Source organism: Chroicocephalus ridibundus, chromosome 3, assembly GCF_963924245.1.
Source record: "Chroicocephalus ridibundus chromosome 3, bChrRid1.1, whole genome shotgun sequence".
Classification (NCBI taxonomy): domain Eukaryota; kingdom Metazoa; phylum Chordata; class Aves; order Charadriiformes; family Laridae; genus Chroicocephalus; species Chroicocephalus ridibundus.
The window spans coordinates 28,027,913-28,048,230 of NC_086286.1; the positions used below are offsets into that span (position 1 = coordinate 28,027,913).

Genomic DNA, 20,318 nt, shown 5'->3' on the forward strand with positions numbered 1-20,318 from the left:
TGGTCAGTAGGTAGAAAGATGACTTGAGACAAGACCTAAAGCAATGATTTGAGTGTTGTGTTGGCATTTGCTAAGAAAGGTGGCAGAAATCAAAACTGGAGAAGCATGCAGTAAAAGAATGGGAAAAGTAGTAAAGAATGGATATAGTTTACACAACAAAATAGTTTATACGAGGTTTTATAAGCAAGGATCAGGAACATTCTGTGAAAGTCAGAAGCCACACTAGTAGATGCAAAAAGATGATCAGAGTCTATTGCATTGTTATGGTGTTATGCAAAGGCATAACCAGAGATACAGACAAACACGTTGTTATGCCTTAGGAAACCCCTAAATGTGAAGGGGAGGACAGGGGAAGCAGGGAAGGATCACAGTCTTAAAAGGGAGGAAGTTTCATACAGGCTAAAATAAGGATGAGAAGGGTGACCTACTGAGGTTAGTAGACAGCAGTGCTAGTAAATATTGGTCTGTAAGAGTCATTCTGCCTTTTTGGGATGGAGATGATCTATGATATATAGTTAGCTATAGTTAGCTATAGTTAGCTATAGCTCTCTCAACACAGTTAAAGTCCAGAGATCACTTTAAACATACACTGGCTTTCCCCAGCATACAACAAGGCTGGAAGTAAGAAATTCTCTAATAACGTACCTTTCTCAAGATCGACTATCCCTTCTGCCAGAGGGCTGCTTGCATAGGTTAATACTTTCTGTGGCTGTCTCCTAAGTCTGTTCCTATTTAGGTCTGATAACTAAACCTGAGCCAACTGAAAAGCCAGGCTGACTGGCCATTTAGCCAAAAACTGCAGGCTGAGAGTAGAACACCAAAGACAATAGAAGACAACCCCTTAATCTTACCGTGCATCAAACCAAGATGTGGAAAGACGTGGTACTGAGCAGAGTCACATTTCAATACTGTATATAGCTTGAACTTGGCAGGTGGCTTATGCAAAACTAAGGCATGGAAGCATGGCAAATTTGAAGAAAATATAATACAGATTTGAAAGAGGCTCTTCCTCTGAAGCATCAGCTTTATTTAACAAGGTCAGCTCACAATTTCTTCCTTCACATCATGTAATGTCTGACATGGCTTTAAGAAATGCTATTATAATGAATAGTAGGAATGAGAGAAAGGAAGAATAGCTTAAAACTGAGGAAAACACACACCTTGAAGGAAGAACTAGGCAGTGTATCTTCCCATAAGGGCTTTGACTAACTTCTTTTTTTTGTTGGTTTTTGAGGCATATTGTAGAAGATGCACAGGCAGCTTATTTTCTATCATGAGTGATACCAGCTATATTGACTGTCTTGAAATATCCCTCCTAAAACAGAAAATGCAATCTTCAATCACAAACTTGGTTTCTTGTCTTTCAGCTATTTCCCACTAAGGTTGTCCATTTCTGTCTGATAATAACACTGGGCTGCTTTTCTTTTGTGACTATATAAACCTTTGAGTGCTCTTGACAAGTATGATCCAGCCTCTCTGGTTGTCTCGTCCTGTGACCCAGTTGGCTATTCTTTCTGTAAATTCTTTTAATAGCAGTCAAATCAAAGGCATTCCCTTAATACCGAAGCAGATTGCTGCAGCCGTGTCCTTCCCGTTAACCTAGTAAAGGCAGAAGTGCTTAATGCAATCTGAAGGTAAACTCGATGATGGCTTTGCACCTAATATTATCTCCTGTGATTCACTGTGAACTAATCTTCAAAGCAGTTGAGCACTCTTTTGCCATTTGTATTGTTTTTCCCCTCTAGTGTCCAGCTAGACTGGGTTTACACAATAACCAACCCAGCCTATTTAGAAAAAGGCTATACCTTCCCCTGTAGCAAACTAAAACACTTAATGCACTGTTTGTCCTACCCACACTGACAGTTTCTAGCATCCATTTGCTTTGCAACATGGTTCTAAAAGCACTTCATTTAAGTTGGACACAAGAGACTGTGGAATTCTCAGGTTTGTGCTGTGATCACTGTGTTGTTCTGTTCGCCAGCAGTTACTAAGACTGGAAATAAGGCTGTTGGAACTGTAGGAGCCTAGAAAAGTCTCAATATGCCTTGATGTCCTTTAAGATTGTAGTTTTTGACTTACTACAGGTTAATATGTAAGCTGTATGTACATCTGGGATTCAGTTACTTCAAAGAAGCAATAGCAAAAAGTTCGTAACAATCTGGCATCCACAACATTAAATAGTACACAAACATGAAGTGTATTTTGCAAGTCTTTCAGAATTCAGAAGCCATTTAGTATAAAAAAGAGACTGGGAATTTTTATATATATTTATATATAGTTATGTATAGATAAAAAAATAAGTAAATGTTACCTTTCTACAATTATATATGACCTACATATTATTATGACCGTAGTTCTTGATCACAGAGTAAAGTTAAACTTCTTCGCTTTATAGTTGTTCAATCTACGTGTACTAGAGTTATGATCAAGAATAATTCAATGAAACAAGAGTTTATGTAATTACTTTATAAGAGAACTTTTATTTAACAGTAGACTGACTCAGTAAGTTAGGCTGATAGGAGCAACTTATTTCAGCACTAATGCAGCCAAGTACCTGGTGGGTTCACGACCTGACTTCATTTTCTTCTACCTGAGGTAGCGTATCCCAAACTGGTTTCTGAATGTGCTCAGGTATTTTCTCTATCTTAGTCTAAAAGGAAAGCAAAACAACCATTTATTATACCAACTAGTTAACATCTAAATACTTTGCTTTATTTATTCTGGTTTAAGATATTTATCAGATTAAAAATGCCACCTAGTGGCGTTTTTAAGCCATACAACCTTTTTACCATTTAATACATTGAAAAAATGTTCCTTCAAACTACACGCATTTCCTACGCTGACTTTCTAAAGACTTCGGTAGTTATTGGTACTTGCATCAGGACTTGGTCTCATAACAGTTAATGAATTGAAAAGGAAACTTACCTTTTTTACTTCCATGGCAACCCCTTCAGGTAAGTTTCGTTGAACATATTCCAAGTAAACTGCAGCAGTACTGCTTGTTAGATATTTTAACTGAAACAGATGTGACATTTTTTTAATGAGCTACTATTATTAATACTTCAAACAGAATACAAACAAAATTAGTTTGCCCCAGCTTCTCTATTTCTTGCTGTGGGACCAAGCACCTTACAGGACAGTAGCTTCCATAATATAGACCAGAGGCAGCTGAACTGTACACAACTCTCACGTAAGTATAAAGCAGTTATTTCACTCCACAGAACTGTACATACTGCCTGTGATTACAAGCATTGATTATGATGGAAGTGGTGGATCATAAAACTCTGGGTATCAGATGAAATTAATTACAGGTTTTGCAAGATTTAGCAGTTTTTATATACTCTCGAAGTTCAAGCTTGTTATAAATCCTGCACATCCAGAAGTCCACTTAATTCTTGATTTTCTAGTTTCTCCTGGATAGCAAAAATAGTGCTTATGGTTTGTGGGCAGCCATTTGTACTGCACTAGTGTCTGGGGACTTAAAGCAAAGTCCCATTTTGCTAAGCACTGTGCAAATATACACTAAGACACCCAAGAGCCACAAAATGCTGGCAGTAAACCTTTCTTCTAAGAAAGTCAACCACAGCTGCATTCTAAACCATACAGAAGTCTGTGTCACCAGCCACAGAGCTAGTGGTTTGTATATGCTTCCTTTCTTGTATTTCTCCCATGCAGTTTTAGTTTGCCACGTGTTGTTGCACAGCACAAAAGTATGTGTGTTCAAAAATATCAGACAAACTCACAAAGAGCAGAACCCTTAGTAACCGGTAATGATAATGGTTTAGCTGCATCTTCTTCCCTTCCTGAGAAAGCTCCTATCCCACTGATTCTCGGAAATCAAAGGCATAAAACACAAAGATAACCCTCAATTCTACCTTATTTTTTAATTGTTCTTTCAGCTGTTAAAATGATGGTCAAAATCAGCCTTTTAATCCAAAAATTACTTAGGCTGCACATTCAGAATAACTTGTGTTACATTTGATGTACCTAGGTCAGTTATTTTCTGCTATTCCCTGCACTTTCCTCCCCAAACCAAGTAAATAGGAAGCTTGTGTTCGCTCCCAAACTAACGTCTATTACCATCTTTGAATCATGCACCTAGAACATAACTTTTTTAAAAAAAAAACACAACATTTTTCTTACCTCTAAACACATGTAATGTGTTCTCATTTCATATTGGACTCTGTGCTTCTTGTAAATGTGTACAGATTTTAAAAGTGTCAATCGTTCTATCTTCTTTGGAGGTTTATGTCTGAAGAAAGCACAAAGAAAATTTCATTTTATATAAAGGATGCCAGTGCAAATTATCTGAAAGATTATGCTGAAATCGCCATTCTTATTTGACATTTAGAAGATCTACTAGGAGGTATTAAACACTGGTACAGTTTATTATTAACCCACATGGGCATGGTTAATACTTGGGTATTAACTAGCATTAGTTCAGGGAAGCTAGAGCACTGACAACTGTACTTAGAGTACTATCAATATCCTTCACATAGTTAAAATGCACTTCTACTACGGCAGTGTTGAGTGCAGAACTGCTGCTGCTTTCTCATCACTGTGCTGCCATCTCAGAAATGTTAGATTTATAATTTGAGAAAAAATGTCAGATTACACCTATTTCTTCCAAAAAAGAAAGAATATTTGTAAGCACAGAACCTTAATTACAGTAGATGTCATAAGAAGCATCTGACACCACATCACTCTACAAATCACTTACTTACACTTTTTCAACAGAGATGCCAAGTTCTTTTGCTGCAAGCACTGCAAAATACTCATAGCTGTCCAACACAGCTTTATCATGGCCTTTAACTAAAAGGGACAATCTCTTGTACAGTGTTTCTGGCTCATCTGAAACAGATACCTGCATTTTTAAAGAAAGGACAAGAGTCACCACTCCATGTTCTCCTTAATTAATACATGCACTGCATATTTTATTAGCTGTGCACCCCATTTGTAAAAGAGGAAAACACTCCACACACTGTTAGCTGCTTATTTTAGTTTATCTGCAAGAGGCTGACAGTTCTCTATTGACAGTTCTCACTTTTATCAGGGAAGGCAAATGTGTGAAGAGATACCTAACTTCTCAATATTTAAGTAAAATTTCCTGATCAGAAAAGGAAAGGGAAAGCCAGGTAAATTTAAGAAGCACAACAGTAGCAAAAGCAAGAATGAAACTCATGTTAAAGCAATTCTGCAGCAGCAATATTTGTATTTTAAATAGCAGTGTGAGAATACCTGAAATTCTCAGACTTCGCTTGGCTATGGACAGTAACTAGAGCATTATGGACAGTAACCAGAATTCTCACTTTACTAAGTTAGTTATAAGGCTACTTTAAACATAGTAGGCTTCCCCAGGCATATATTTCCTTTACATTTGTCCAGGTACAAGTTTATGACTTTCAGTTACAAATTTATGATTTTCAGTTAGAACTTCAATTTCTGATGGCCTGGGCTCACTGATCCTCTGAAAAGCCTTGATGTGTCCAGGAAGCACTGATTTTTCCACAGGTCTACCCCCAGGCAGTTTATCACAGTAAATCCAGCATGTACCAGACGTGGCAGAATGGCTGGGTCTGCGCCGTCTATCTAATGCTGCCAATAAGATTTTTGGCTAGCTTGCACGTATTATGCAGATTGAACACGCATTTCTGAGGTCCGAGATAAAACCAAGGTATTCAGATTCTAAATGCAAGATATCCACCACATGCCTTCATGAACTTCCCACCTCATCAACCCTGGGCTCCCAGCTTCCAAGCCAGAGACAAAGGCCTGAGGCTGGCCAAGCTGCTGTAAGCGCTGAACTGAATTTGGCCAAAAAGCTGATATTTCATAGAGTTACAGCTGCACAGAGAAGGAGGAAAGTGACTAAGAGGCAAGTATGAGTTATAGAAATCCTGCTGGAAAAAAAAAAATCTCAAATACCAATGATCTAAATTGCTTCTTTCTCTACGGCAAATTTGACATCATTAAGACAGAACTTTAAAAAGCTGCAATAAAGGAATTCAAGTTTTTCTGTATACCCTCTTTGTTAATAAGACAATATACGTAATACCATTCTATGAAACACTTACCAAAGGATTAGTCTTAGGCTCCTGTGTATCAACATGGGATCCAGCCAGCTGTACTCTCATCAAGTTGGAATTTCTAGAAATGTGGTAATGGGGAAAGCATAAAACAAGTTGTTAGATTTTTTTAGTGAGTGTGGAGGAGAAATGGAAAGAAAGAGGGCCTTTTATACTTACGGAAGAAAACACTGGTTTTGCATAATTCTGCTTGCATAATTGACAGGAAAAGCTGATCCCTGTATAAAACAAATAGGTTACGGGTTGTTTTTTTTTCTGCCCCAAATGAGAAAGTTCATTTAAGGTTACTTTGTTGCACACCAGAGCATAACACATTCTTAGGCACTGATTTGCCAAATTAGAAAGTTTGGTCTATCAGAAGACACAGGAAAACAGAAGTATGGAAATGTATTTTAGTATACAATAGCACCTAAACAAAAGGAATGCATGACGGGAACAATGTAACAGCATGCATCGATTATTAACCAGGCACCTGAACAGCAATCACAAAGCACTTTTTTAGCAGAAAAATGTATTTTGTGTGGCATCAGATACCATTTCTGTATATGATATTTTCTCTTTCACTTTCATAATATAATACCTATTAGTTTTGACAAGAGACAAGCCTATGTAGGACTTGATGTTGTAAAAGCAATTGAAAACAGTATCCTGTCCTTTCAATATCCTGTCCTAAATGCAAAAATTCAACCTCTGAATTTAACTTGAAATTTCCCATTTTTTCAGCAAAAAGTTCCCTGTGATTTTGAACACTTGTTCTTTTGAAGAGAACATTTAAATAGAAATACTTCTAACAAGTAAATGAACCATATTTAAAAGATAACATGATTTTTTTCTGTGTTAAAAAAGGAATACAACTGTTAACAAAGATGTAACATTACTGTCTTTCATACTAGAAAAATCACTCCCTTCTGAACATTACGTGGCTTCTAGCTTCCCTCCACTATTTCTCAATTTGGCAAAATTATAGACTACTTGAGGGGCAGGGGGGGAAAGGAACAAGAACTCTCACTTGCTTAAGAGAAACTCAGGGCTGCAGCAGAACGCTGAAGCAAAATTAGCTACTTATCCAGCCCCTTGATACTCTTATTTAACAGGTGCTGGAGTCATAGATTTAAGAGAGAAGACAGATACCCCACACATCAGTTATGTAGGTGACTGTATAATAATCAAACATCTGAAAATGGGCAGAATTGATGCTTTTCCAGGTAATCCTAATACAGTTGCTTATAGAGATGCATAACTATGATGCTATTAGGTCTCTAACCTTCTCCAGTATGCATTATATATTACAGATCAGCAGTAAATGAAGCTGTTTTCTGAAGTAATTCTGCATTCAGTAAGGAAGATGACTGCAGGAAGAGGCAGGAGAGTTTTCCTGTTTACAAAACTGACTGTTGTTTGGAGCTGAATGTCTCCCCTTAGGCAGGCCTTGCGAATCCAGATGTTCAAAGACAGCACTGGTGTTACATTCTTAAGTGCATGACACAATAAGCAACTTTAGGAGCACTGAGTATCTGCCACTATAGTTGATGACCATTCAGAGTGTTTCAATGTGTGAACTTGAGCCTTAATACCTAAAATTAAAGAAATACATCTGATTAAATCACCATGATCTTTGCAACTCAGTTCTCTATCTCTGAAGTAAGAACACTGCCTGCCTTTCATACAATACCGATATGAAGTACACTAGCATCATCACCTGACATCACTTCAGGGAGCAGATAGGCCCATGTGCATAAAAGATTGTATTCAGTGCAGCGCATAAACTGTACGTGCAAGTACCTGGCACAGAACCTGACCCCAGACGATAAATGTAAGACTACTGATAGGAATTGTAATTAAAAGTTGTAACTGTTTAGGGTTTTTTTTGCAGGTATGCACTCCCTGCTATGTATTCTTTTACTTCTAACTGTTTGACCTTGTAATGTGCATTTATTATTTGCATGCACTCATTGTACATTATAAGTTTTTGGATAGAAAAATTTCAGCCTTTGTGTAATGCAGATGACTAAAACAAAACATGATGAAACAGTAGAGTTCTATCCCACAAACTAAGCTCCGCAGCCTTTACAATATCCTATGATTGCGCATATTTTTTCCACCACATGCTGTCTCCGTTTGTTTCTAATTCTGCAGATATAGAGTCAAAAGTTTTCTAAGATGAAATTAAAGACGCTCTGTACAAATTTTGACAAAATTGAGTACCCGAGGTAGCAAAGACGGCATTCAGCAGGCAGTAGAGCATATTTTAACAGCTTGCTTCATTCTCTGACATAAAAATACTTGATGTGCTCTTGATAACGACCATCATAGAAGGTGCAAAAGACACTCAAACTGCAACATAACAGAAGTCAGCTTCCCGTGTGAACCAAGGTCTTGCACAAAACAAAATTACCCCTCTCCTAATGCAAAATGGCCTTAATTTTGTTTGGTTGAGAGATCTTATAGGATGCAGGAGAGAAATGCCTGAAAGGTAAGCAAGTCCAGAACACAGCACATATAGACAAGAGTTTAGGGCTTCAGAAAATGAAGAGGAAACCCCTAGCATCAAGTTTTCTCAACCTGAGAGAAACGTATCATTCTTTATAAGGCAAAAGCAGCAGAAAACATCAGCAGTCTAAAAAGTTTTCCTTTTTTTTTTTTTTTTTTTCTTACGTTATAACTTCGAGATCTGAAACTTCAAGACTAGGAACAGGCTTAGCACATGACCTCCAAATCCAAGCCATCCACTCTTCATCATCCCTTACACCCAGAGTAACCGCCGCAAAAACAGGAGTACAGGAAAGAGTTCCGAGGAGCCGCTAAAAAGGAAAACACCTGCGATCTCCCCAGCCGGCAGGAGCCCACCGAGAAGGGCAGGCCGGCTCCAATACAGCTCGCACCGGGAACGCGATGCCGGGGTTTGCACAGCGCCGAGCACCGGCCCTCCGCCTTTTCCCTCTCCCCTCAGGAGTGAAAATGCCGAAGGAAAGAGGAGGAGGACGAGGAGAACGGAGCCCGCCCGTCCTCCTCTCCCGCCACACGCCCCACCTGACAGAGCCGCCGCCACAAGCACCCCGCCGCCATCTTGTCTCCGCCCCCAACCCCAGCGGGCGGCCCGGAAGGAGAAGAGCCCGCCCAAAGGCCCGGGCGACCCCAAGAGCGCCCCTGCCGCTATGGCGGACCAAGCAGCTCCCAGAGAGGCGTCGGGCATGGCAGCGCTCGGGGGCGGGGAGACGAGTTGGGAGCTCGTATGGCGCCGGACGGCGCCATACGAGCTCCCAACTCGTCTCCCCGCCCCCGAGCGCTGCCTCAGGGAAGGGCCGGCGAGGTAACGCCTCTCCTTCACGCGCGCGCCCGAACCGTTGGCCGCCAACGGTCACCCTCCCCCCCGGTCTCCCTCACAGTGCCCCAGTTCCCCTCACACACGTTTCTCCCTCTTATTTTTACAGAAGATACCCACTGCCGGACGGAAGAAAGCAGGAATTGTTAATTTTTGCGACCCCGCAGTAGGGCAGGTGACATTCATTAGGTTGTTTTGTTTGGGTTGGGTTTTTTTTTTTATTATTTTGTTTGTTTGAGGGGTAAACGAGCTTTCTTCAGCTTCTCCCCCCTTTCTGAGAACGCTTTTTACCACCACTCGTTCTTACCAAGAATACTTATGTCCACCCAACTGTATAGAGATGAAAACATGAAATACATATATTTATTTAATTCCCCACCCCCGGAACGATTCAGGAATTCTTTGAAAGAAAATGACACGTGAACTTGGTTTTCAACCTTCTCTCCCTCTTAAAAATACTTTAAAAAAAAAAAAAGAAAAAGGTATTCAGCCTATCAGCAAAACCCAGCCAACTCTATTTTACCAAAGTATAAAACCGACCAGAAATGTCATATAAACCCCTTTCTTTTTACACATATAAACAGCAGTTAATATTATAACACAAGTTCTGATCAGTACCAAATATTTAAAGGGGGAGGATAAACAAGTACTAAATTCATGCCGCTACACCAACTTAATACACACATCCAGGCAGGCCGTAACCTGAAATTAAGCTGTGTGCAAGCCAAATGCTAACAGCAGGAACCTGAAACCAGCATGGATCACAAACGTATATATTTTTTTTTTTATTTTGTAACTTCCTCTGCCACCTAAAATTACAGTCTGCTTTTTACACTACAGCACCTAAAATATTTACAACCATCTTCTAATAAAATAACAGTTAAATATTGAAAATAAGATTTTTCTCATAAAATATGTTTTCTATATGTACAGGTTTTATCAAAGAGGACTAAGTTCAATAGTGAACAGTTTTCCATCATCAACCATCAGCAAGAAAACAACTTTTCTCAAATAAAACTATGTCCAACTTATGTACAAACAGGCAGAACAGCATCTGTTTAACATCAGCCAATGCAACACTTAATAATAATGAAGTCAGTGTTTGAGGTCTAAATCGTGTACTACTTAAGAAATGTGTTTGTTTTTTTTTTTTTCCTTTATGAATAACTTCTTTGGTTATCATTGTTCTATTATCTTCTTGGCTGTACAATAAAACAGCACCCGATTAATGTTACAGAACCAGGCGTATATATGTATATATATTTATATATACTAGGTTTAGCACAGCTACCTGTCCCATTGTTGCTAGAAAAGTTCCACTGTAGATTGTTTAATATAAAGCTGCTCTTCAGAATCAAGCCCACGAGTTTCTACTGTATTTCACTCTCTTCTTCAAGCAGAACTCCCACTGACTTCAATTATTAGTTTGCTTAAACACTCAAATTTTTTCCTACCATTAACAGGGGAATCCGAAAACATTTTCTCCATTTTCCAGTTTAGCGGCCTTTTCTCAGAAAGGTCCTTAAAAGTTCAAAATGATACAAGTTTGGAAGAGAAAGAGTAGACTCTGCCGGGTTGTTTCTAAAAAGTCAACCCAAGTTACTGCTCACAAAAGCCTCCACTTTGCAAACCACTAAGACTTACACAATCTACAAAATTTATTATCAGTGGATCTAGCTGGCGGCATCCAGCTGTCTGTTGAGCCAGGGCTGCATGGCCCCTGTAAAAGTAACATGTCGCAGCACAGGACAGGAACTGCTGGGGAGCGTGCTGCCAGGCAGCTCGGGAGAGAAAAGGCGGCTGCTGCCTGATCTCCTGAAACTCACAGGTACAGTCATTGAGAACATCATCCTTTATGCAGCAGAGGGAGTGAAATTCCACCCCGCTGGTCAAAACCAACTTAAAAAACACCCTTCTGGAACAACCCCCAAAAACACTGAAACAAACCACGTACGCAGGAACTTCACTAACCTGAAACTGAGAAGTGATTTCCATTCTCCTGAAGGGTTGTTCTTTTGTATCAGAACGTTTGACCTTAAGTAGAAACTTCAGGTCATTTGGCTTCATGTATTTGGCTTTGACAGAGAAGGCACCTCCCTGCCAATGAGTCCCACTGGTTTTGAACTTGTGTGGTCCAGTACTCCTACACAAAAGTGCCATGGTTTACCCTCATTTTGCATAGTTATACAAGGAAGAAAGACAGTAGAAAATAAGATCCACCATCTCTCAGATTCTGCTGAAGACATTAGGAATGTGTCAAAAAAAACCCAACAAACAACCAACAACAAACCCAACCCATAAAAAAAACCCAAACAACCCTGAAATCTGGAAGATCTGAAATCAGTCTTACAAAATATTTTATAAAGTTAGCAACACTCTTCTACTGTGCAAAATTCACCAGAAAATCAGTGCTGCTACCTGCAAAAGCTCTAAAATCAGTATTCATATTCTGTAACTAAAGGTCCACTCAACCTAATTCTTCCTTAATTCTTCAGTTCTACAAGGTACAATTCTTTTGAGATCCTACTTACTTAGAGAACCAAATCTAAATTTATGTAAATGGTGTTGGACATGCAGCTAAGGGAGGAGAAACGGTAATTAAACAGTAATGTCAACTCACATTTGGAGTGCGTTTTACTATATAAACAACATTTGAATTTGATGCAATGAGGAGGACTGAAAATGGCACAAGAATAACATTTCATGCCTACGAGTAACAAGTAACACGTGCTGAAGGCATATTCTGTCAACCTCTGTTCCACGGGCAAGAATGTCTCCCTGTATTTGGCTGGTGGGAGAGCAAGCTCCTGCACTGCTCGAGCATACACTCTCCTCAAACCACCAAGATGGCTATTCAACAGTGTGATTTATTGTCACAGCAAAATATATTTCCAGTGCAATCTGATTACCAAGGCAGCGTTCCTGATTCAGTGTTCCCATCAGATGATGTGAACGACAGTACAATCATCTTCTTTCTTCACTCCTTGAATTAGGTCATTTTAAAATCAGCAGATCAAAACCTTGCTAAAATGGAAGCTCTAAAATGTACAGTGTAACCATTGCTTTTACAAACTGCCTAACATGTATGCATTAAGGCAAGACAGAACTGAAAAAGTACTGTGATACTACAAATGATACAGTCACTCCTGTAATTATTTCACAGTTAAATCAGATTATTTTTTTTCCCCTCCACCTCCCTTAAAATGACAGCACAAAGACAAAGAATGTAATCATCTCCTTAACAGAGATGACATTTAGTCTCTAGAAGATGCTGGAAGTGATCCAGTATAGGAAAAAAACCCACAATGTTCCATCAGAAGTGTGTGAAGATAATTCTTGTAATTGGGCTAAAACAAAACTTGGAAGAGTTAAAGATTAAAGATCCTACCGGGAACATCTGGAAGGAAGTGATAGCAGAACCATGAACTTCTATAATTGGTGGCCTTGGAAGTTATCAGCAAAATGAGCTCAGATAAAAACACCTTATAAGAATATTTGTACCAATTATTTATTTTTTCCCCAAAACACAAATGAATAAAAAAAAGGGAAAAAGAGCAGATTTCTTTTTTTTTTTCTAGACCTGGATAAAAGAATTATAATTTTCAACAGGTAGTTTACAATCAGTGGGGAATAAACGAACAGTCCAGGTTTCCTGATTGATCCATTCAGGGTGTGCTCAGTAGCTGTCTTTATCAAACAACTTTATTTACAACTCAGCATCATCCTGCAGTAGATCTGCATCTTCATCATCCAATAAAAGGTCAGCATCCATGACTTCATTCTCTTCCATGACACCACCCAGCTCCTGAACAACATCGTCGTCAATGTCACCGACATTTTCCACATGTTTAACCAAATTCATGTGATCCAGAGGGATCAAACTATGCCCAGCTGGCCCAGTAGTTCTTGCAATAGTGGCTGCCATTTCCGCTGCCACAGCAGCTTTCTGAGCCTTCTGCCTCTGCTGTTCTTCTTGTTGTCTGTGAGTTTTCATATGAGCATTGCGGCTTTTGATTTTGAAAAATACCCTAAATTTTAAAGGGAAAAAAAAAAAAAGTCAGATAAAAATGCATTGCTTTTGACGAAGTGAGCCAAAAAAGACTCAACAACCTATCAGTACATTTGCTTCCTTGTCCTGAAATAGAATTCAGTGAAGTCTTCAATGCCATGGTGAGAATTTCAGGGACAGACTACCAGATTTACACATCCTGACTGTATCAAAATGGCCTACTCAAGACCCTGCCGGAGGTATTTGGTAGCTCCCAGAATTGCTTCAGTATCTCTGCACATCCTAGTTCTGCCTGTACTTAGTTTCACAACGATCTTGCACAACAGGGAAAAGGTGAAGGAATCCCATGTTAGGATGGTCAAACTCAAGCACAGAAACACAGAGAAGATTTCCCACTGTCACATGCAAGTCTATGCTGAAGGAGGAAGCTGGACTGCCAGATGTAAAAATTCCATCAGGTAAACAGATTTCGGGAAAACTGGAGTAAGTACTGTAGGGGAAGCATCCAAAATGTCATGCAAACCAGTCTCTGAAGATTTTGGTAAGAGGACATGTCTTCTAAGGGGAAACTGCTCTTTTGAGACCACCAGAGCAAAACAAAGTTTCTCACAACACTATTCATCTGGAATATGAATAGGCAAATGTGATGCCATACTGCAGACACTCATATTCACTTACTTGCCACACTCCTTGCAAGGAAAGATTGTCGTCGGGTCGGTCTCACCGCTTGTTGTGCTATGGGCAGGTGAACTCTTGATGGAGCAGTACCCGCTCTGCGTACCAGATTTCTGCTTAGTGCCTGGAATGGTGCATCGTGTTTTTGTCACCTGATTCGTACCTCCATGAATGCGAGCATGGCCATTTAGCGCTTGTCGGGAACTGAACACCTGACGGGGAGTAGGGTGGAGGGAAGAAAATAGAAATAAAAATCAAGAAATACTGCACTGGAACAGGAGCTCCAGAAAGAAGTATGCTGAATGCATGCTACAATAGAACAACTGTACACGTCTAATATGCACAAACAATCCACTTGGTAAATGCTGCTTGCTCTCAGCTCTATCTCACTACAGTTAAAGAAACTGAGTCATAATAAAGCAAACCAGTGAGCTATCTTATTATTACAGTTGTATAACAAAAAGGTAGTCAATCAGAGCTGTTACCATATAGTACTTCTACTCAATACAACACCTCAGGATACAATTTTATGTACAGATCAGCATATTGCCTATATTTTGTGATGTGGGAACTAAAAGCAGGGAAAACGATTTGTCCGAAGATATTCAGGAGATATCACTGGCCAGGAACAGCCCAAAACCCTCACTTCCAAAATCACGATTCACTAGAATACAACCCCCCTGCTGTTAAAGGTACCAAATACACGTACAGCGCCACAGTTTGGCATTTCACAGATGAAGGAGGACGAAGAAAGTGAAAGACTCTGAAGGGAAGGCAGATCTATAGGTCCAACAAGAGGGATAGCTGGTGGGTCAGGAGACTTCTGCATTTCCCTTTCTTCCTTTCTGTCTTCTTCTGTCTCCTCATCTTCCTCTAACACTTCCTCTTCTCCACTTGTCTGAAATAGACACTGCGTTTAAGAAATACTAGAAATATGGTCAAAGACAGGCAGTACTTGATAGTAGTACATAGAGAGTACGGGAACAACACAGTGCTCAGTCAAGTCTGCTTCCAGGTTTCAGTATTTTCTCCCATCCTGAATGAACTTCTGGTCTTGCTGGAACTACCACCCCTTAATGGACAAGCTACAGCTCATGAAGCTTCATAGCAGTGCTTAAAACACCCTTCATCTGTATTACAGAGCTGTGCCTCCAGGAATCTACAGATGCCAAGGTGCAATATTCTCCCCCTCAACTGTTAGAATGGCAATGTACACTATATTCATAGTCAAATTAAATTTCTTATTTAAAAAAAACCCAACCAACAACAACAACCACCACCCCCCTAAATATCTCTTAAGACTACTCGGACTACCTGTAATACAGACCTTGCACGCAAAGAATTGCATTGCCAGTCTGTGTAAATGGTATTTGTACTAGAGTATTAGAGCAGCCTTTAGGAGCACACACAGACAGGCACAGGAATAATTTACAGAGGTTTACCTGCTTTATCGGTAGCTGTAATTGCTGGACTGGAGATAGATAATGCTATAGTCAAAACACTTTTATCCCATTACAGTCCAGGAACACAAAATTTTGGTGTAGCCGAGATCACAGAATGCTCATACAGAAGATAATTTAGAATTTTGGAAAAATTGTAGTTGGAAGAGACAGAGCTATGTCACCTAGTTCAACCTCCTCCTCAAAACAGGACAAACGTAACAGTTATCAAGTGTTAAACTTTCTCATATTCTTTTCGACTTACCAGGCATTCCTCTCTTTTTTTCTCTAAACGTGTTCTGTGTTTCCGTCCCAAACGCAAGATTTTCTTCCAGGTATAGTAGTATTCCACACACTGTGCAACTGTCTTAGACTTAACCTGTAGTTAAGTAATTGCAGAAATAGTCCAATTTTTTGTTTTCGTTCAACACAATTTGTATATATATTACAAGAGGCAGGCTGTATTTCTCAAACATTCAAATGGAGAGAAAAAAGACAGTTTAACTACAACAGGAACACTCTTGTAGAATAATTTTATTTTAGTTATTGTTTTTCAGTCAAATTTATGTTGACTATTTCAGCCTTAGTACATTTCTGTGTGATTCTCTAGCCTCTAGTTAGAAAATGACTGAGAATATACTTTTATAGCTCAAGCGTACAATACCACCGAGAAATCTAGGAAATAACACTTGGGTCCCACAAACGCAAATGTTTTTCAACATTTGAACTAACAAGTAAAGTATTCTGCCCTGAGATGTATATGCCTTGCCTTTTCTGCTTTGTGTCAGAACATGAAAATTAAGCCCAAACACATTCTCTCTTTATTAACAGGTTTCAACCCTTTCTGGCACAAGGCTCAATGCCAGTGACTCAGGTACCTTTTAACAAACTGCCAGAGAACACCAAGATGATAGCGGAGCACCATACTTGTCCCACAAATGGAATGCCATGACTTGGACTCCAGGTGTGAAAACTTTCACATATAAAAACAAGAGGAACAGATTTTTTAATTTTTTTAACTGTTTTTTACTGGTGCTGCAGTTGCATGCATAGGTACACCAAAAGGAATATACCACTCCTAACTGCTTTCTTGTAACCACTGTGGACTCTATGCCTGCAATGAGCTTGTCTGGCACTGGAGGGAAAATGCAGGGGAACAGAATGCAGTAAATGGAAAAAAAACAATTGACAGAATAGAAATAACCTTACCATTTTCTGTACAAATATGAAATCTTTACTGTAGGTGGATAATGCCTCTTTGAACAGCCTCCTTTCTTGATGCGTCCATTTGTCGGAGCCTTAAAAAAAGCATGAATTCATCATAAACAATAAACCTCCACCACTTTTATGTTGATGAAGTAGCTGAAAAGAACACCTGGGAAACCTCAAGCACATGCCAGTGATTACCGCTACCCAAATACAACTATGGCTGCACCGATGCAGACCTCGAGCCCATCTAACCCCTATTAGTTCTCCAGCAGCGGTCACAGGCAGTTGCCTAGGAAACAGTAAGATCAGGGCAACCAAATACAATGCCTCTCCCTAATTTTTCCTAACCTCTGACCACTTTCAGCGCAGGGGATTTCCTGAGTCTGTTGCAATTTGCTTATTTAGTAACTATCCTTCTAAGCGCTGACCCACTCTTCCTTTCAACCAATTAAACTTCTTGCACCCAAAACATCCTTTGCCAAGGAGTTTCACAGATCAGTAGACCCTCCACATGAAGAACCACCTCCTTTTCTTTGTTTCCTGGCTCCCAGTAGCTTTGCTGGATGACCCTTCGTTCTTCAAGTGGAAGAGAAAGCGAGCCCAATCTCGACCATCATCTCCACGCTATTCAGGATTGCATGTCCTTCCTGTCACTCCCACACCTTTGGTCATTACTGCTATCCCTCTCTCAACCTTCTCCAGTACTAAGACATTCCTATAGAGATGAAGGGACCAGAAAGGCACATGATAGTCAACATATAAGCAATCCACAGACTTGCACAGTGACATCACCATGTTCTCTATCCTCTTTAACATTTGACTTGGATTTTTTTAGCTGTTGTAAAAGACAGAGCTGATGCTTTCGTAAAACTAGCATTATAATCCCAAGGTCTCACTCTAATTGAGAAGTATCAGCACAGAGCTCATCATTTTATATGTAAAGCTTATATTGCTTATTCCCAAATATGCCACTTTACATTCAGCTACACAGAAGTTCATCTATCATTTTGTTCTCCAGATGGTAATTTTTATAAGGTCCTTTTGCAGCTCTTCACTTGCATGGCTTGAGGTAAGACACTTAAATCCTCTGTGATAAAGGTCACAAGCAGATAGAGATTGTAGCAATGTGCAATATGCACAAAATGCTTTCTGATTGTTTAATGGAAGCTGTATATAAAACTTTAAAATATTGTTATTCTCCATTTGCTTCACCAGCCTAACTGCCCATGAAAATGTGAAATCAACGTTTAAATTGAAATGAATTTGTGTTTCCTCAGTATTACTCAAACAGAAGGAACACAAGATTGCTCTACTGCATCAAAGCAGTGTCCTATTTGTAAGAGTGGGCAGCATTACATACATTAAAGGAAGGATATGCAAGAAGCCATAAAGCGTATGCCTTTGAAATGACTTACACTGTGAGAAGACTCTGCTTCAGTCTGTCTGAGAGTTTTAGAAATTTCAAAAACTTTTATCAAGAGAAATCCTTAATATTCCTGCCAATGTTACCATTCTCCATAGAAATCCTTGCCCCTGCACTGAATTCAATTAACTCAGACTTGGCACCATACATGGTATTGAACTCTACAGGTTACTTATGTCTATATATATATATAAAAAAAAAAAGATTATTTTTATTAACTGCAAATGTTTTGCTTTTCAGTGTCAACTCCCAGGCTCACAAGCTAAGAGCAGGTATCTCACCACTCCATCCTATGCTAAAAACTACAAAATTAACTTTCCTGCAACCTGTTTTCTGCAGGCTTTTCCAGTACTGGATATAAGCATGCATTAGTTATTTCCAGAGATTTACACTAAAGCTCTCTTAAGCATCAGAGAAAGGCACTGGCGTCAAGCCACGAATTTTATTTATTCTGTTATCACCCAAAGATCTTTTTGCTGACACGCTGCCTTGCCATCTTTCCCACCCTGAACCAGCGTCATTCCTTTCTTACACAACTTGCCAGTCATTTGCATTTACCCTCCCTTTGGGCAGGGGTAAATGCACTGATTCAGTCCAGCAGCCTGCTCTGTGCCAAAATGCAACTTTAAAAAGGATGACAACACCAAAGGAGAGATTTTAGTTTTCACCAAACCTCTCTAGTCACGCTCTCCTGCCTCTACCCCACCCTCCTGAAAAAAGAAAAAAAAAAAAAAATAATCACTTCCATGAACTAATTTTATTGTACACCTATGGAGGATTCAGGCCTTACAGAATTTCCCCAATAGCTGTGGTATTAGCAGGGACCCTTATAAGATTATGCGGGTTAATTGGAAGTAACCTAATTAATAGAATAAATCCTGTGTAGGAAAAGAAACAGAAGAAAAGCTGTTTTTAACTCTGGTTGCTGGGAAACCGCTTTTGCTCTTGTTAGCTTGAGGGAGATACAGAGAACGTGTATAGAGAGATATCTGCAATGCAGCAAGGAAGAATTTTTGACTTCGTAACATAGATCAAATTTTAAAGCTGATCTTTTATGTTTAGACATTTATTCTACATTTTGTTTTACCTGCCATACTGGGTTTGCACTGATTAACTGACAATAAATATCTTCTACTAATCTGGGGACTCTGGTCCCAATCTCTGGGTTTCAAGGGGGCTACACCTACACCCACGGAGCCCCCCTCAGAGGTGTCTCAAATCCATTAGATGCAGCCTATGCTGGGTCTGATCCACACCCGATCACAGGACGTAGAAGAAGTTTTCAGACCGCCTGAAGCACGTTATTTCAGAGACAATCTCTCCTGCAATTCTCCCTGCAGCAGAACTTCAGACCTGAGAAATTCCACTGTTCAAATGAAAACAATTCAAGTGTTTGCAACAGCGCTCCTCTTGCATTAGATACATGTTCCCTCTTCCTTCCCTAAAACACCACCCTGACAGATGGCAAAGCATTAGGACAGAGAGACTAGAGCATTCTTCTGAGCAGCCTTGGGTCAGCATGCCCACCTCTCTTGGCACACAACAGAAAATCCTCAAGTTTTACAACTTGCTTCCCTCACAAACCAACAGGTTTCAAAGACGAGCTATTCGCTTGTACCCTCGTTCGAGGGCAATGCTAAGGATGAGTTTGCATGTTTATTATTTGTGGTATCAATTAATTCTCATGAGACAGTGCCATTCTCTGTTTTGGTCTATTCCACCTTTAAATGTGGTGGGGCCCAAGAGCTGTGACTTCTGAGCACGGAGCAGAAAGCCCAAAGAGTTAACCCAAACAAATGCCACTTGAAGTTACATTAAGCTATTCATGCACTGGATTGTGAGAAATTCCCATATGCCTCAAGTGGCTGATTATCAACCACAAATAAACTATTATTCAAGAGCTGCTGCATGGTGCTAGAGTGTGGCTGTCAATATAAGTTGCAATCACATGTTGCATTCAAGAGCATTAGTAAGTAATGCTTTGTCTCGTTATTTTACGGTACTTAAATCCAGACTGGGGAGATTTTGTTTCATGCTGTGATAAGCAGAATCAAACTTCCTTTCCTGCTTAAGAAACAGGGATAGACTGATGTCCACAGGTCTCAGTGCTAGTTAACAAGGATTAGTGTCATCTCATGTGAGAGATTAAGCAAAA

The 20,318-nt window shown here is 39.7% G+C and overlaps 2 protein-coding genes across 12 annotated transcripts in view; both read right to left on the bottom strand.

The window, feature by feature from the left end:
* Positions 1-1,015: 1,015 nt before the first annotated feature.
* Positions 1,016-9,199, bottom strand: MRPS10 (mitochondrial ribosomal protein S10). 4 transcript variants are annotated; one of them, XM_063328551.1, is made up of 8 exons: positions 9,117-9,199; positions 6,246-6,304; positions 6,075-6,147; positions 4,725-4,864; positions 4,144-4,252; positions 2,926-3,015; positions 2,555-2,650; positions 1,016-1,315 (listed from the first exon to the last, which is right to left on the bottom strand). In XM_063328551.1, the coding sequence occupies exons 1-7, from the start codon at positions 9,150-9,152 to the stop codon at positions 2,564-2,566; spliced, it is 594 nt and encodes a 197-aa protein (XP_063184621.1). In that variant the 5' UTR covers positions 9,153-9,199; the 3' UTR covers positions 1,016-1,315; positions 2,555-2,563. The 4 variants fall into 4 exon arrangements, with proteins under 4 accessions (XP_063184621.1, XP_063184623.1, XP_063184622.1 ...); XM_063328552.1 differs by lacking the exon at positions 1,016-1,315 and adding an exon at positions 7,351-7,660 and having other exon boundaries at positions 2,326-2,650; positions 9,117-9,164; XM_063328553.1 differs by lacking the exons at positions 1,016-1,315; positions 9,117-9,199 and adding an exon at positions 8,742-9,110 and having other exon boundaries at positions 2,325-2,650.
* Positions 9,200-9,753: 554 nt separating this feature from the next.
* Positions 9,754-20,318, bottom strand: part of TRERF1 (transcriptional regulating factor 1) — a 102,202-nt gene continuing 91,637 nt past the window's right edge. For 5 of the 8 annotated variants that reach the window (XM_063328544.1, XM_063328540.1, XM_063328541.1 and 2 more), the window contains 5 exons: positions 16,741-16,829; positions 15,797-15,910; positions 14,802-14,990; positions 14,096-14,304; positions 9,759-13,436 (listed from right to left, as the gene is read on the bottom strand). In XM_063328544.1, the coding sequence (XP_063184614.1) occupies positions 13,115-13,436; positions 14,096-14,304; positions 14,802-14,990; positions 15,797-15,910; positions 16,741-16,829 (923 nt within the window). In that variant the 3' untranslated portion in view covers positions 9,759-13,114. Of the gene's footprint in view, positions 13,437-14,095; positions 14,305-14,801; positions 14,991-15,796; positions 15,911-16,740; positions 16,830-20,318 lie in introns of all 8 variants that reach the window. The other 3 variants (XM_063328547.1, XM_063328546.1, XM_063328545.1) reach the window with 3 other exon arrangements.

Excerpts from the sequence above, each read along its gene's own strand:
- MRPS10 (XM_063328551.1), bottom strand. The coding sequence starts at position 9,152 with ATGGCGGCGGGGTGCTTGTGGCGGCGGCTCTGTCAG. Across the intron at positions 6,305-9,116 it reads TGTGGCGGCGGCTCTGTCAG|GGATCAGCTTTTCCTGTCAA; the intron begins GTGGGGCGTGTG and ends TGTTTTATACAG. Across the intron at positions 4,253-4,724 it reads GGCATCTCTGTTGAAAAAGT|ACATAAACCTCCAAAGAAGA; the intron begins GTAAGTAAGTGA and ends TGCTTTCTTCAG.